At 43.5% G+C, this 17844-nt stretch overlaps 1 protein-coding gene across 8 annotated transcripts in view; it reads left to right on the top strand.

The window, feature by feature from the left end:
- Window positions 1-17844, top strand: part of ARMC2 (armadillo repeat containing 2) — a 135293-nt gene that overhangs the window by 46826 nt on the left and 70623 nt on the right. For all 8 annotated transcript variants that reach the window (XM_073336949.1, XM_073336955.1, XM_073336953.1 and 5 more), the window contains 2 exons: window positions 5604-5696; window positions 15688-15863. In XM_073336949.1, coding sequence (XP_073193050.1) covers window positions 5604-5696; window positions 15688-15863 — 269 coding nt within the window. The remainder of the gene's footprint in view (window positions 1-5603; window positions 5697-15687; window positions 15864-17844) is intronic.

Genomic DNA, 17844 nt, shown 5'->3' on the forward strand with positions numbered 1-17844 from the left:
AAGGGGCCCACACATTCCTTGGCTTTCTTCTTGTTGCCAACATACCTGAAGAAACCCTTCTTGTTACTCTTGACATCTCTGGTTAGCTGCAGCTCCAGGTGCGATTTGGCCCTCCTGATAACATTCCTACATGCCCGAGCAATATTTTTATACTCTTCCCTGGTCATATGTCCAACCTTCCACTTCTTGTAAGCTTCTTTTTTATGTTTAAGATCCGCTAGGATTTCACCATTAAGCCAAGCTGGTCGCCTGCCATATTTACTATTCTTTCGACTCATTGGGATGGTTTGTCCCTGTAACCTCAACAGGGATTCCTTGAAATACAGCCAGCTCTCCTGGACTCCTTTCCCCTTCAAGTTAGTCCCCCAGGGGATCCTGGCCATCCGTTCCCTGAGGGAGTCGAAGTATGCTTTCCTGAAGTCCAGGGTCCGTATCCTGCTGCTTACCTTTCTTCCCTGCGTCACTCCATATCTGACCTCTCAGTTCTCATGCTCAAAGGAAACCTGCACAACGCTATCAAAAGATAGTCCTGGAAGCTTAAATTCCTAACTGCTAGACACTAAAAATCATGGTCTTTTTATAAAAACACTGGCATTATGGTTTACTACAACAATCTGTAAACCACTAGCCACCCGCCCCCTTTTTTGTCCTGTGACTTCAGGGGTGTTAACAGAGTAAATTGCTTTGAATGGTCCCTTCGAATGTGTTAACTCCTTATGTTAAACAGTCTGTTTCACCTTGTATTTAGCTGTGACACTGAGTACCTTTTCCAGACCTGAAAAAGAGCTCTGTGTAGCTTGAAAGCTTGTCTCTTTCACTAACAGAAGTTGGACCAATAACATATATTACCTCACCCATCTTATCTGTCTAATACTCTGGTATTTACAGATTGGATCACTTTATTCAACCAAGTAATGTCTGAACTTTGTTTTCCAGCTTTTTTTTTTTTTTTTGAAAAAGTAAATCCTACAAGTTATCTTGAACTAGAAATTTATTGTAACTGTTTCTTTGGATTCCGTGATTAAAACATTGAGATAAAAAAAAGACTGATTTACAACAGAGTTTGAATAATTTTGGAATAAGAGAAACATGCCACAAGACTTAATAAATAGTGGCCCACATTTCCTGTTACATCCAGTCTCTGCTCTGCAGAGTGCAGGGAGACTGCAGGCTGGCTCTACAATAGCCCTAAGAGGCTGTCCATCAGGAGAGAATAGCCAGAGCACTTACTCATGATCCTCTCCTTGGTTTTCCTCTCCACCCCCTCTCATTCTCTGTGCAAGGGTGATAAGGGAGGAACTCTCTCTATGGACCTTATCCAGAGCCCACTGAAGTCAATAGAAAGGTTCCCACTGCCTTCAGCGGGCTTTGGAACAGCCACGGTACCAGCTAAGAACTTCCCCATGCTGGGGATGTTCTTTGCTCATGGGATATGACCAATCCAACCCTTTTTCAAAATGGAATCAAAGGAGGCCAGAAGATGTGGGACAATCTGATGGAGTCTAGACTGCAGGTTTCATGTCTGTAGAGAATTTGGTAGAACTCACTGCACCTTCATGGAGATCTTGTTTAGTTTTTGGTTGTCATTATGTACAATCTACTCTTTGTTTAAGTATGGTCCTCACTACCTTCTCAGTGTTGTTCTTCTCTGGCCAAGAGGCTTGGAACTTAGTGAGTTATGCTTCTGGTCAATTGATGCTGCTGTAAACCAATTTAGAGTTATTTTTTTCCAAAATTCCCCTAAGAAGCAAGTGCCCCAACTCCACACTGCACCTAATTCCTGTCAATTTGGGAAGTGAAAAAACTTAATTCAAGGTTCAGTTTTCAGTCACCTGTTCGATACCACTCCTCTGGGCTGTGGATAGTATTTTAAGGATATTTTATATTAATGGAGTAAAGGAGACAAAATATTATGTTTGAAAATTCTCAGATATTTGAGGTTCACCATTAGCTAAAATAATATACTACAGATCGTTCACCTTGAAACTAGCCAATAAAAAGGTCCAAGAAAATTTTCAGGAGCCTTAGCAATATGATTTTTTTTAATCCTCTCAAAATCCTCTTCTCTCTTTTAGTAGCCATCCTCTCTGAACCTTTTTCTGTTTCCTGTATAGCAAGCCAACTGCTGCCTTCAAGATGTCACCATTGGAGCTAGTAATAAGATTTTCAAAAGCACCTAAAGGATTTAGGAGCACAAATCCCATTGAAAATCAATGAGACTTGTGTTTCTAAATCCCTGAGGTACTTTTGAAAATCTCCACTTCAGTTTTGAGGTACTCCAGAGAGCAACTATGCCACCACCACCACCACCACCAAAGAAACACTCCATTTAGCTTAAGTCTCAGGGAGAGAAACATTTATATTGTGTGTTGTAATGCAGAATTATATCTTGATATCACAAACCTCACATTTAAGAACATAAGAATGGTCCATCCAGCCCAGTATCCTGTCTACCGACAGTCGCCAATGCCAGGTGCCCCAGAGGGCGTGAACCTAACCGGTAATGATCAAGTGATCTCTTTCCTGCCATCCATCTCCACCCTCTGAGAAACAGAGGCTAGGGACGCTATTCCTTACCCATCCTGGCTAATAGCCATTAATGGACTTAACCTCCATGAATTTATTTAGTTCTCTTTTAAACCCTGTTATAGTCCTAGCCTTCTCAACCTCCTCAGGCAAGGAGTTCCACAGGTTGACTGTGTGCTGTGTGAAGAAGAACTTCCTTTTATTTGTTTTAAACCTGCTGCCCATTAATTTCATTTGGTGGCCCCTAGTTCTTATATTATGGGAACAAGTAAATAACTTTTTTCCTTATTCACTTTCTGTACACCACTCATGATTTTATATACCTCTATCATATCCCCCCTTAGTCTCCTCTTTTCTAAGCTGAAAAGTCCTAGCCTCTTTAATCTCTCCATGTGGGACTTGTTCCAAACCCCTAATCATTTTAGTTACCCTTTTCTGAACCTTTTCTAATGCCAGTATATCCTCTTCGGGATGAGGGGACCACATCTGTATGCAGTATTCAAGTTGTGGGCGTACCATGGATTTATTTAAGGGCAATAAGATATTCTCTTGTCTTATTTTCTATCCCTTTTTTTAATGATTCCTAATATCCTGTTTGCTTTTTTGACTGCCGCTGCACACTGCGTGGACATTGTCAGAGGACTATCCACGATGACTCCAAGATTTCTTTCATGATTAGTTGTAGCTAAATTATCCCCCATCATATTGTATGTATAGTTGGGGTTATTTTTTCCAATGTGCATTACTTTACATTTATCCACATTAAATTTCGTTTGCCATTTTGTTGCCCAATCGCTTAGTTTTGTGAGATCTTTTTGAAGTTCTTCACAGTCTGCTTTGGAAGTCTCACGTGTTTTTTGGATATATACTGTTATAATGGAGGTTGGGTGAAACCTCAGTGAAGCCAGTGGGCATTACAGCTGCATTTCATTCAGGATAAATGTAAGAAGCAGTTAAGTTCATTTTTGGAGTAAGATAGCTGAAATGACAGGAGCCAGCACCCAAAATACAGGCCTCATTGTCAGGCCAGTTAGCAACAGAGCTGTAGGGCGGCAGGGGTGTCTTCCATCAGTGGCCAGTGCCAGATAATTGCCTTGTTCTGTTCATTCCCTCTCAATCATCAGGTGAGTCATCCCCTGTTGTCCAGTCCCAGCTTCTGCCAGTCAGAGGTTTTGGGACACCCAGAGTATGGGATTGCATCCCTGACCATAGTGGCTAATAGCCATTGATGGACCTATCCTCCATGAAAGTATCTAATTCTTTTTTGAACCCAGTTATACTTCTGGCCTTCGCAACATCCCCTAACAATGAGTTCCACAGGTTGTGTGCTGTGTGAAGAAGTACTTCCTTGTGTTTGTTTTAAATCTGCTGCCTATTAATTTCATGAGGTGACCCTAGGGTCTTGTGTTATGTGAAGGGGTAAATAACACTTTTTTCCATGCTATTCATGATTTTATAGACCTCAATCATATTCCGCCCCCAGCTGTCTCTTCTCCAAGCTGAACAGTCCCAGTCTTTTTCATCCATCTTTATATGGAAGCTGTTCATACCCCTAATCATTTTTGTTACGTTAGAATTGGAAAAGGTACAGAGAAAGGTATCTTTTTTTCAGAGAGGGTGACCAGAACTGTACATGGTATTCAAGGTGTGGGTATACCATGAATTTATGTAGTGGTATTATGACATATTATTTGCCACGTTCCTAACATTCTGTTAGGTTTTTTTGACTGATGCTGAATGTTCAGCAGATATTTTTAGAGAACTAGCTATGATGACTCTGAGATCTTTCTTGAGTTGTAATAGTTAATTTATATCCCATCATTTTGTATGTATGGTTGGGATTTTGTCTTCTAATGTGCATTGCCTTGCACTTATCAAAATTTAATTTTACCTGCCATTTTGTTGCCCGATCACCCATTTTTTTGACAATTTTTACAAGTTGCAAAACTCTCTCTACATCACTAAAATCCAACTCACCAGTTTTTCCCAGTTATTCTGTACCTTCCTTATCTTTCTTTTGTATACTAGTAGTCCACGTACTAGTCTGTGGACTACTGTGGAAGGTACCTCCCCCGTTTGTACTGGGGCAGAACATTAATGTATTTTGCCTTTGACAGGTTTCTTATTTTCAAGTTCAAAGCTGACTTCAGCTTTGCAAAATACGGTGGTATTCTTGACATGGGTGAACAGAATTGTTGGGAGAGCATAATACATTCTATTAACATAACTTCCCACCACTTACAAATATATATAATGTATATTCTATTAATACCGTGCAATTAATACCTATTAATGTGGTGTATATAATGCCTAACATATATATATATATATATATAGGCTAACATTTGTAAATAATGATTGCCTCAAAGAATATACCTTATTCTCATACATTTTTTCTACTAATAGAAACAACCCATGACACAGCAAATATTGTCTAACTGCTTGAACCAAAAGGGATAGCACTACCACACTCTCTTGAGCATTCTGATCAGCTGGCTATAATTAACACTGTACAGATCATATGAAGGCATATTATTCCTAGTCCAGGTTTTTCTGCTAGATTTTGGATGGCGGGTGTAAAGAATGGGATTTCTGAGTTGAGGGGAATGGTCCTTCCTTCATTCGTACTTCAAACTTATATCCCTGTAATCAAAGACGACATCTGGCCACTATTATAATAATGCTATAATAAGTTATTTACCGCAATTTTGAAAATTGAGTTAATAAATTCATAGATTTTAAGGCCAGAAGGAACCATTATGATGATCCAGTTTGACTTATATAACACAGGCCATAGAATTTCACCAGTGCTGCTTTATGAAGGCTTGATCTTGATCCTCGGCTTCTGATTGAACAAGAGCATACCTTTTAGAAAGGCATCCAATCTGATTTCTGTTTGAAGGGTTTATTTTTGAGAGAGTTTAAATTTAAAAAATTGGGATTGGGGGACAAATCAGAAGTTAGCAAATTGCAACATTTTCAGTTAACCTGGTGCATAAAATACTTGTAAAAGTTTATTTGTGCTGCAGTTAAAACCTCCACCTAATATATGATTATGTTTTAAATGTATTTTGAAGGCTCAGAGAATGACTCAAGAGTAAATGAAACAGAAGAGGAAGAAAACTACTGGAATGTAAAGATTGTACCAATTATGTATGAATTAGAGAATGGTAGGTAATATTTTTTGGATATTTCAGTAATGGTGAATATACATTTTACAGAGCAAATTGAATATGGCGAGGAAGGCTTAATTTTGAATTTCCTCACTCATGACTTACATGCAAGGCAACCCATTTAAAGTTGCTTTTGTACAAAATTGTTGTTGTTTTCTTTCCTTAATGGAGTATATGAAGACACCCTTGTTATCTTTCACAGGCAGGTTAGAAGTCTGTGTAAAGTTAAAATGCCTTATTTTGTGCTGCATTGACCCCTGGGCAACCTTGTGTGTAAAATATTGCAAAATCAGAATATTGTTTTACACAAACTTTGCACATGTGTAAATAATTACATGTGTGCAAGGCAATGGAGGAAAGTGGCCCAAAATGCTTAATCATTTAGGACAGTGGTTCTCAATCTTTGTGGACCACTTGAAAATTGCTGAGGGTCTCAGAGGACCACTTAATGATCTTTCCAAATGTTGCTTGTACCGTTAGCTAACTATTGTAAAGCGTTTTGGATAAAAACACTAATATATATAAAAACTTTTTTTGTTCTACAGATAAAAGCACACAACTCCTATTTTAATATCTGTATTCTTACCTTTCTAATGTGATGGATGTGCCCTCTCCCCACCGCCACGGCAGCCCCCGAACTGGGTCTGGGAAGGAGGGTGGGGAGGGGTCTCTCCTCTGCCACAGCAGCCACAAAGCTGAGGCTGGGAAGGGGCTGCGATGTTAAAGCTTTAACGTTGGCAGCGTACGGGCTGGTACCGGCTTCTTACCCCTGCCTCTTTCTCTGGCCTGCACATCCCAAATTTCCCCCCACCCCCTCTTCTCACCCCACTGCCCCCTCCCACCTACCCCCTATTCTCCCACAAGGCCACCACCTCACCTTACATGTGCATCTTCAGGGTCCAGGCACCTAATTAGTGGAGCCACGCCTGCACCTCCACTAATTAGATGGGTGGCTCTTCATTCTCTCGTGTGTGGCTGCCAAGGTGCGCACCTTAGAGGGAACTATCCGCGGACCACCTGAATGGAGCTCACGGACCACTGGTGGTCTGCGGACCACAGTTTGAGAACCTCTGATTTAGGAGTAAAGGATACACTCTGCCTGTACCAGGAGTGGCAGAAGGTCCCTAAAAGTGTGTGTGTGTGTGTGGGGTGGGCTGTGTGTTCCTGAACTGTGGCTCCACCCCCCCACCCCCCGCTGTCCCTTCCCCTGAGACTCCGACACTGCACCACCCCTTCTCCCCGAGGCTCTGCCCCCCACAGCTCCTTCTCCCTAAGTCTCCACCCTCGCACTATCCTTTCCCCTGAGGCCCTGCTCCCCTGTCACCTCTTCCCCCCCCAAGATCCCGCCCTCTGTTTGCTCCTCTCCACCCCTTCTCCGTTGCTCTCTATTATGGCTGGTAAAAAGGGGGGGGGGCATTACTCCTGGCCCCACCTGTTCCGGTGCCCTTGGCCTATATGTCACTTTTATCAGCTGATTTAAGGAAGATCACTGAGCAGAAACTTGAAACTGCCACGTATTCCAGCTCTTAGTTTAAATTAAGATAGCCCAATGGAAGCCAGCTAGTTAGAGGGTTTGGAGAGTGGGATGGTGTTGAAAAAGGAGAAAAAGCTTCTCCAGAGCATAGAGTTGGAGTGGATCTTACACTTGCATATATTAGAACAAGAACATATTTTTAATTTTTTAATAGTCTGTTTTTTTCTTCTTTTTAAAAATCTGTCTTCAGTCCTTTCTCACCAACTGATAGGTGAATACAGTACTATGAAACACTCAGGGTAACAATTTTGCTGTTTCTTTAATGTTCTTGTTGACTAAAGTTAGAATAGTCATCCCCTCTTTTAGCTGCATGCTATACTTCCTTTATTTGGGCCTTCCCTGCACAGTTACAGTATTTATTTCTAAGCCAGTTCAGGAATCCATAATTTAAATGAGTGGATCTATTAGTAATGCAATATTTAGTGTTTGTATACAACCATATAGAGTAGAACCTCAGAGTTATGAACACCAGAGTTACGAACTGACCAGTCAACCACATACCTCATTCGGAACCGGAAGTATCCATTCAGGCAACAGCAGAGACAATGACAAAAAAGAGAAAAGGAAAAAAAAAAAAAAAGCAAATACAGTGCAGTACGGTGTTAAACATAAACGACTAAATAATAAAGGGAAAGCAACATCTTTCTTCTGCATAGTAAAGTTTCAAAGCTATATTAAGTCAGTGTTCATTTGTGAACTTTTGAAAGAACAGCCGTAACGTTTTGTTCAGAGTTACAAACAACCTCCATTCCTGAGGTGTTCATAACTCTGAGATTCTACTGTACTTCGAATTCTTTCAGCTAATCGCATATGAATTTACTTAAGTCATATGGTTGGTTCTGCATATTAGTATATTAATAAGAGAGACTTTTCCCCCTTTTTTAAAATACTCGTACAAAACTGACAATCTGAGCTTGAAAAAATTCTGGCCTTGATTGTTATCCAAGCTCTTACAATTATCATACTCCCTTCAGATGATTGTTATGAGACAAAAAAGTACTTCTCTATTCACTAAGAGCAAATTTAGCCATTTTGCAAATTTCAGTGTCAGGGGTGATGCACAACTGGACCGGTCCAGAGGAAGCAACACAAGGTATTTTGTTTCCCTCAGTTCCCCAACATGCAGATGGAGTGCAGCTGTTCATGAGTTTTAATTTCTTCTCTCAGTCGCATGCAACTCCTTCTCCATTGACGGGTGTAGAGATGGGGTTAGAATCGTGATCTTGCTTTCTCTTGTGTCATCTGGGGAATAGAAGTAGAATAGTCATTGCGCTTCATTGAATGCAGTGATTGCAATTTTGACTGAGCCTTCTAGAGAGTGCACAGCAGACTCACCAGTGCGGGGGGCAAAGAGGGCAATTGCCCAGGAGTCCTGGTGATCTAAAAGGGCCCGGGGGCTCCCGGCCACCGCTGCCGGCAGCACAGCGGAGCTAAGGCAGGCTTCTTGCCTGCCCTCACTCTGTGCTGCTCCCAGAAGTGGCTGTAATGGCCCTACGGCCACGGGGGAGGTGTGGGGTCTCCGCACACTGTCCAAGCGCCGACTCCATAGTTCCTGCTGTCCGGGAACTGCGGCCAATGGGAGCTGTGGGGGCGGTGCCTGTGGGCAGCAGAACACAGAGACCCCCCCCGAATCCCCCATCTAGGAGCCGCTTCCAGAGGGTGTGCCGGCTCTAGGCTTCTAGATCTACTCAATGGAGAGGGTAATTGGGAGAAATTTGTGTGTACACGCACGGTGTAGGTGATTGTGTGGGGCAGGAGGAGAGAGGAAATAACGAGGAGTGTGAGTAGGGAAGAAGTATGGGGGTGGGAAGAAGAGAGAAATTATGGGAGAGGTGTGCATAGTGGAATGTGGGGAGTAGTACCTGGGGGAAACTGACTAGTACCCTCTGGTCATTTTATGCTGCTTCTGATTTGGTTAAATCAGCCAGAATGTACTGCTGAATCTAGCCCCAAAAGTTAATTACATATTATATGTAATTTTAAAAGATCATTAGAAATATCACATTGTAACGTTATTCTGGGTTTCTTGTTTAGTGTTCATGTGTGAAATTTTAACCTTTTTTAAAAGGAAATTCCTGGATTAAAAACAATGAATAACTGGAGAAGGATTGAAGTACATATTGGTGATATAATCTTAAAAGAAATCCAAACATATTAAGGTATGGAAATGCACATTTAATGCACCTTTAACTCTAGAGGTGAGGTTACTAATTCAATAATGACTCCAGCCTGTGGTGACATCATGAGGGGGAGAAAATCTAATGTGCCTTTAAAAATCAATTACACTGAATCGGGGACTACAAATACTATTATACCCTAATCATCATCGTATGGGTACTTCATGACATTACTAGAAGGTGGATTTAAGGTTGTTTGGGTACATCATCTATGCATTTCCATATCTTAACATGGTTGGACTTCTTTCAAAAGAAGCCTTTGAAAGTTCTGGGTTTGTGATATTTGTTTTGGGGATAATTCATGTAATCTGTTTATACATTTAACAAATTGCTGATATGTACTCTCAATTTTATCTGTTTTTAAAATGTTTTTGCCTTGGAATTCACATCTGTGTGTGTGTGTGTGCATGCACAGATGCGCTCACGAGCCCCCCTCTCCACCACTCCTACAAGGAGTAGGTAATAAGTAATATATTTCATCAGTAGGTATAAGACTGTATATAGATTAGAAAGCTTATTTAGATTTGACATTTTCGCATCACATATATCATGACCTTGCTTTTTCTGATATGGACAAGTTAGTATACTAGCTGTAAATCTTTGCAGTGGAAAAAGTACTCTAGTTCTCCACCTGTGTGAAATGAATTGGTAGCTTCAGTCCAGTTCTCAGTGGACAGCTATCCACAGCGTAGATACCACTACCACAATTGGTCGTAATTGTCCCAAGAGAGATGCCAAAGAGACAAAAACTCTCATTTTAAGATTGCATATCACATCATTTAGAGGAATAATCCTTCCAGTTCAAGGTTGAAGCTTATTGATGAGACAGGATGGGGAAGCCTTCATTAACGATGCCGGAGCTGTACCTGTTTTGTGGATAAATAAAGCATTTTATTCTCTATTGCTGTCAATCTAGAACCTCTCATGAATGCTAAATTCACTCTAATAAAATACAGAAGTTAAGGTCCTAGTCTATATGGTTTGACTGTATTTTTAAAAGTTCTTGGAGTGATTGCTCATGTGTATTCCACAGTAGGTGTGCATGCTCGCCACGTGCACTGGTGCTGGAAGTTTTTCCCCTAGCAGTACCCATAGGAGAGCGCCCCTGGTGACCACTGGAGTGGCGTCTTCCCTCCCCACCGCCCCCAGTTCCTTCTTGCCGCCAGTGAAGGTGTGTCGGAACTGCTCTACTCCAGCTTTGCTATAGCTCGTCCTCAGAACTGCTTGTTTGTTCAGTGTTGGTACCTGTAGTTAGTTTAGTTTAGCTAGAACACCTGGGCCCGGGCATGCCCCATGCCCCGGGTTTTAAGTTGTGCGACACTTGTAGGCCATCTATGCCAGTGAGTGATCCGCACATGGACTGTCTGCGCTGTTGGGGGGGAACCCATCTCCGCAATCACTGCAAGATTTGCAAGTCGTTTAAGCTTCAGACCAAGAGAGAAAGGGACATTAGACTCCGGACTATCCTCATGGAGTCTGCGCTGACCGCCGCTCCAAGTCGGCACCTGGCACTGCGGTGTTGGTGTGTGGCGACCCGTCGGCGCCATGGACTAGTCGGCACTGCTCCCAGTTCAAAGTGCTGGTGGAGGGGGCTGCCAGGGCAACCCTGCAGGCAGCTTTGGATGTGGCAGACATGGCTGCGTGGTCCATGACCTCCGCTGTGCCCATGAGAAGGGTGTTGTGGGTGCTGCTTTCTGGGCTGTCCAGCGAGGCACAGACCTCCCTGCTGGACCTCCCGTTTGATGGCAAAGCTCCATTTGCGGAACAAACGGATACAAAGCTGCATGGCCTGAAAGACTCCCGCACGACTCTGCAGACTCTGGGTCTTTATGTTCTGGCTCCAGCTAAACCTAAGTTCGAGCCGCAGCAGACTCCTGCTTAGGCCACCCACTCAAAATAGGAGACTGCTTATAAGAAGTCGCAGGACTATAAGAGGTACCCACAGAGGCAGTCTTGGCCTGCCCCCCAGCCTGGGTCCTCGAAGGGTAAGTAGACAGGGAAAAGGCAGTTTTGATGGGATGCCTGGGGGTGCCCTGCCAGTTCTCATCAGGGATCTACCCTCAGTAAAACTTCCCTTCTCCAATCGGTTGTGTGCTTTCCTCCCGGAGTGGTCGTGGCTGACCTCGGACCGATGGGTCCTGAACACCATCTTCCAGGGATACAACCTCCAGTTTACTTCCTCCCTGCCCAAACCCCCTTGAGTTCAAAGGCAAGGGGGTACTACTCCCGCTATTTCCTTATCCCAAAGGCCAAAGGGGTCGCTCAGGTCCATCTTGGACCTGCGAGGCGTGAACCAGTACATGGTGAAGCTCCAGTTCTGCATGGTCTCCCTAGCCTTCATCATTCCCTCCCTGGATCCTGGGGACTGGTATGCTGCCCTCTATCTGCAGGATGCTTACTTCCACATTCATATATTCGAGGGGCACAGACACTTCGTCTGTTTCATAGTGGGGCAGGAACACTACCAATTTACGGTCCTCCCATTTGGCCTGTCCACTGCCCCCAGGGTATTCACGAAATGTATGTTGGTGGTGGCAGCCTACTTCAGACGCCGGGAGTGTCTAGATCTTCCCTTATCTGGACAACTGGTTGGTCAAGGGCAGCTCCCGGTCGCAGGTGCCGGATCACGTGGCACTCCTTCTGTCCACATGTACTACTTTGGGCCTGTTGGTAAACAACACCAAATCCATGTTGGGCCTGGTACAACGCATAGAGTTTATCGAGGCAGTCCTGGATGCCTCGTCGGCCAAAGCCTCCCTCCCACCGGACAGTGTCGATGAGCCCCTTCAGAGTCTCAAACCTGTCACCAGGTTTCCGGTGCAACAGCCAGAGCATGCCTCCAGCTCTTGGGTCACATGTCGGCGTGCATGTGTGTGGTCCATCACGCCAGACTCAGGATGAGGCCCCTCCCTTTCTGGTTGGCCTCAGAGTTCTCCAAGGCCAGGGACAGGACGGACGAAGTCCTCACAGTGCCTGAGCCAGTGATCACCTCCCTAAGGTGGTGGTCCTCTGCGAGAAATATGCTCCAAGGGATCCCATTCAGGGGCAGGGCCCCGTCGCTGGAACTGGTGTCCGACGCGTCAGACCTGGGATGGGAGGCTCATGTGGGGAACGTTCAGACCCAAGATCTGTGTTCGGCTCAGGATTTGACCCTCCACATAAATGTCAAGGAGCTCAGGGCAGTACGGCTGGCATGCATGACCAGGAGGGCCGGGTGGTCAGGGTCGTCACAGACAACACAGCCTTGATGTTCTACATCAACAGGCGAGGCAGGGCCAGATCCTCTGCCGCGAAGCCCTCAGGCTGTGGGACTTTTGTAGAGCCCACAACATCTGCCAGGCGCCTGGAACACGGAGGCGGATCCCTTGAGCAGGGACTTATCCTCTTAGCATGAGTAGTCTCTCCACCCAGAGGTGGTGCACAGATTTTTCCAAGTGTGGGGAACTCCTCAAGTGGACCTGTTCATGACTCGGCAGAACTGTTGCTGTCCCTGGTTCTGCTCTGGGGCGGGCTGGGACGGGGCACTATATCTGATGCCTTCCTCCTATCCTGGTCAAGCCAGTTTCTCTATGCCTTTCCCCTGTTCCCGCTGTTTGTCAGGGTCCTGGAAAAGTTAAAGACGAACAAGGCCCGGATCCTTCTGATTGCCCTGGCATGGCCCAGGCAGGATTGGTACGGGACCCTCACGGGCCTGGTGGTTGCGCTGCCGTGACAGTTGCTGTCCCGCTCAGACCTGCTCTCCCAGGCCCAGGGCCGCCGCCTCCACCCCAGCCTAGTGGCACTCCACGGCGTGGCTGCTCAATGGTTAGGTAGGGAGGAAAGGACTTGCTCGGAAGGGGTTCAGCGTGTCCTCCACATGCCGATCCTACTTGGGGAAGTGGTCTCGGTTTTCCAGATGGGCAGATGAGTGGGGAGTTTCTCTGGTGGCTGCCCCGATCCAGTTTATTCTAGACTTACCTCCTTCACCTTAGAGCCCAAGGCCTGGCGCTCTCGTCAGTCAAGGTGCACCTGGCGGCCATATTGGCTTTCTATCTGCTAGTGCAGGGCCATACGGTATTCGCCCATACTATGGCTGGCTGATTCCTTAAGGGGTTGGATCCTCTCTTCCCGTATGTTAGGCCCCCAGTCCCACAGTGGGACCTAAACCTGGTGTTGGCCTGACTCACGGAGCCACCATTTGAGCTGCTAGCTACGTGCTCCTGGTCATACCTCTCGTGGAAGGTGGCCTTCCTGGTTGCGATCACGTCGGCTAGGCGGGTCTCAGAACTCAGGGCCCTGACCTCCAAGCCCCCGTACATGATGTTTCATAAAGATAATGTCTAGCTCTGACCACACCCTTTGTTTCTCCCGAAAGTGGTCTCCACCTATCACATGGGTCAGGACATTTTTCTTCCTGTCCTCTGCCCCAAGCCCCATGTGTCCAATGAGGAGCACTGCCTCCACATGCTGGATGTGAGACAGGCTCTGGCTTTCTACCTGGAGCAGACGAAGCCATTCAGGAAGTCCTTGCACCTGTTCATCGCCTCGGCTGAGTGCATGAAAGGTCGGCCAATCTCCTGTCAGCTGCTCTCTAACTGGATCATCTTGTGTATCCGTACCTGTTATGATGTGGCAGGACTCCCTCCCCCACTAGTTGTGAGTGCACGCTCGACTAGGGTACCGGCCTCGTCGGCTGCCTGTTTGGCCCATGTCCCCATTCAGGACATTTGTAGGGCTGCCACGTGGTCTTCAGTTCACACATTCACCTCGTATTACGCGATCGTCTCCCAGACCAGGAAGAACGCTGGGTTCGGCAGGGCCGTACTCCACCCCGAGAGTTTGTGAACTCCTACCTACCTCCAACAGATATAGTTTGGAATCATCTATTGTGGAATACACATGAGCAATCGCTCGAAGAAGAAAAGATAGTTACCTTTTCTGTAACTGCTGTTCTTCAAGATGTGTCGCTCCTGTCTGTTCACCATCCTGCACTCCTTCCCCTCTGTCGCAGTTGTCTGGCAAGAAGGAACTGAGGGTGGGGGGAGCCCAGCCCCCCTTATACTGTGCCAGGCAGGCGCCGCTCCAGGGGTCATGGGGGGCGCTCCTCCCACGGGTACTGCTAGGGGAAAAACTTCCGGCACCGGTGCACGTGGCGAGCACGCACACCTATTGTGGAATGGATATGAGCAACGCATCTCGAAGAACACAAGTTACAGAAAAGGTAACTGTCTTTTCTTTAGCAGTTGAAATAGAAAAAAAAGTACCTTTTATCCTTTCAAAAAATATTGTAAAACATCTACCCAGCCGGCCCATTTTCATAGGGCAATTTGGTAAGCCTCGGAAGTTAAGATGAGTTTTTCCTTCTAATTTGATACTGATTTTTATTTGTTTGAGCTAACTGCTTTTAACCACTTGCGTATTACTCTGCCTCTACTGAGGAATGCAACCTGTGAAATTACATGTGAATAATGGCAGTACTGTATTTCAAGTAAGCTTATGATATACTTTAAATACTAAATGGATATAACCTTAAGGGGAAAAAATCCAATATTTAAACAGAAAATTAATGTTTAGAAGATAGACGTGAGTTATTTTCTCCTAATGTAGATTATATGTGAGTGATTGGGTTATGGTGAGGATAGAGATTTTCTGGTAGTTTCATGTGTGTTTTGTTTTTGTTGCGTTTCTAAATAATGTCAGGCACTCAGAATAGCAGATGGGATGCCTGTTTAAACATCCTTTTGCATTCATCTTGAACCTCTATGGTGTGTATAAGAGCTCTGAAAACTCATATATAAATCTATTTTTGAAACCCATACAACAGCAAGCATATGATTGTCTGTGGGTTGGATTTATAGACAGAATAACTTTCTTCAGCTGTCAGTTCCTTTTTGCCTGTAGCATTTGATGGAAATCCTTAATGAATTCTTCCAGCTTCACCACAAGTTAAGTGTTCCTAGTTGATATTTCGTCAATCTAGTTGTTAACAAATTAAAAAACGTTTCATTTGAGATTTATCCTCAAATGTCTTGATTTGTCTTGTTGCTGTAGCCTCTATGAATCACTTGGCTTAAAAAGAGCTATTGTTTTTAAAAGAGTAACATAAAAATGATTTGATGTATGAAAAATGCTTGTAAACTCTTGTATTAAAGTATCAGAACACTACAAAATTGATTGGGTACCTTATTTTGTGTAGTATTTTGCAAACATTTCTCTTTTTGGTGTTCTGTCTGTATCTGTTGATTGAATGGATGGCCTTGATAATTAACTTTATTTTCCTCTCCATCCTCACAAATAGAAGACAATATAGAAAACCTCTACCTTGCCTGCACCAGTCTCCATCAAGCCTTGGAAGAAGGAAACCTGTTTGGAAAGAGATTTAAAAGAAGAAGTGCGCTTCTGAAGATATTATATAAACTAGTTGACATTGGTTCAGACCCACTTGGCCTGAAACTGGCAAGAATGATTCTGGCTGTAAGTCTTTTCTTAAACTATTTAGTGATATGAAAGAGTGCAATGATTCACATATACTGTATGTATGATTGAAAACTTTTATCTAATTTAGTGTTCTATACTTTAAGGATGTATCTACTTTTGTGTGATTGAAGCTTGTGTAGACATATCTGAGCTAGCTTGAATCTAGCTAGCTTGGACATCACAGCAGTAAAGTAACAGCAGCATGGGCTTCAATATGAGCTAGCCAGCAGAGTAATTATCCAGGGTTTCATGTGGGTTTGTGCAGCCCGTGCTGTCTGAATGTCACTGCTCCAGTGCCTGAGTTAGCTTAGATATGTATATGTGAACTGGACTTGCACCCTGTGATTGCAGGATAGAGATCTGTAGTGTTTTGATCTGCTAAGAATCGGAAGACTAAACAGTTGAAATTAAGTTCAGTTTTATAATACCTTGTACTTAATAAAGCAACTTTATCTGAGGATATCAAAGCACCTTTTTTAAAGCTGGGTAAGTATAATTATCCCTATACAGGGAAAGTGAGGTTAAGTAACTTCCAGGCCAAATCAGAAAGTCAGCGACCGAGCTAGGAATAATACCCATCTATTCTGGTTCATTATTATTTTATTTTATTATTTATTATTTAATTGAATTATCATAGCATCTAGAGGCCTTAACTGAAATGGGGACCCCATTGTGCTAAGCCCAATATATGTACTTAATAAGAGATGATCTCTGCCCTGGAGAGCTTGCAATCTAAACAAATGAGACAAACAAGAGAAGGAGAATGGAAATATTATCATCCCCATTATACTGATAGGGAATGGAGAGGCGGAGATTGTGACTTGTCCAGGGTCACACAGAGAATCTGACAGAACTAGGCATTGATCCTTGGAATCCTAGGTTAGTGTCTTAAGCACAAGACTGTCCTTCAGCTCAATGTCCTGTGCTCTAATCACTCTGCCTTTCCAGTCTTTTTTTCATTTTGTTTTTGTTTACCTAGGACTCCAAACTTAATGAAAATTAGTGATTTCTACAACTTTACACCAAAACTGAGATTTTAGTCTAAACATAATAGAAAACTAAGTAAATGTTGAATTATTAGCACAACTCAAACTGGAGAACACTGTCATTGTTATGGTAAGACAATGATATTTGTGCTCCCATGTAGTTTCAGAAGGGACTTTGAAATTCTCTACTTCCTTGTCAGTGGTAATTTCATGAGTCCCTCTGATGATCCAAGCGTGAAACAGCATGTCACTGCTTATAGGACTATTACATTCCTGTTGTGTAATCTCTGCAAGGGCAGGGAAGCTTGAGCAGAATTGTGTTGTGATGGTGGGTAGGAAGCTTTTCAGAAAATGTCAAAATGAAGTAAAAGCGTCATTACCTTTGCTTTTGCAATAACCAGACAGAAGGGGCAACTTAGTACCAATTTATTTTTAGTAAATACATAAAAATAAAGTTAAATTACCTTACATCATAACTTTCCCAGTAAAAAAAACTTGATTAGTTGGTCACACCTTATAATTAATATAATTCAAAACCTTACATAACAAAAATAGTTTGCATAATGTGTTACTAAAATTAAGGAGAGTTTAGTAAATTCGCATCGCATCCTTTAATTCAGTGTTGTAACTGGGAACTTCAATTGTAACATGCCATGTTTTCTTTATTTATAAGCTAAATTTAGTTTCTTTAATGATTTGTGTTTATAGTAATAGAATTGTTTACATAAAATGTTGATAGCTAAAACTGTTGTTTTGGTTTAGTTTTGTCAACATCAGTAAAAAGAAAAGGAGTACTTGTGGCACCTTAGAGACTAACAAATTTATTTGAGCATAAGCTTTCGTGAGCTACAGCTCACTTCATCGGATGCATTCTGTGGAAAACACAGTGGGGAGATTTATATACATAGAGAACATGAAACAATGGGTGTTACCATACACACTGTAACGAGAGTGATCACTTAAGGTGAGCTGTTACGGTAACACCCATTGTT

This window comes from Lepidochelys kempii, chromosome 3 (assembly GCF_965140285.1).
Source record: "Lepidochelys kempii isolate rLepKem1 chromosome 3, rLepKem1.hap1, whole genome shotgun sequence".
NCBI classification, from domain to species: Eukaryota; Metazoa; Chordata; order Testudines; family Cheloniidae; genus Lepidochelys; species Lepidochelys kempii.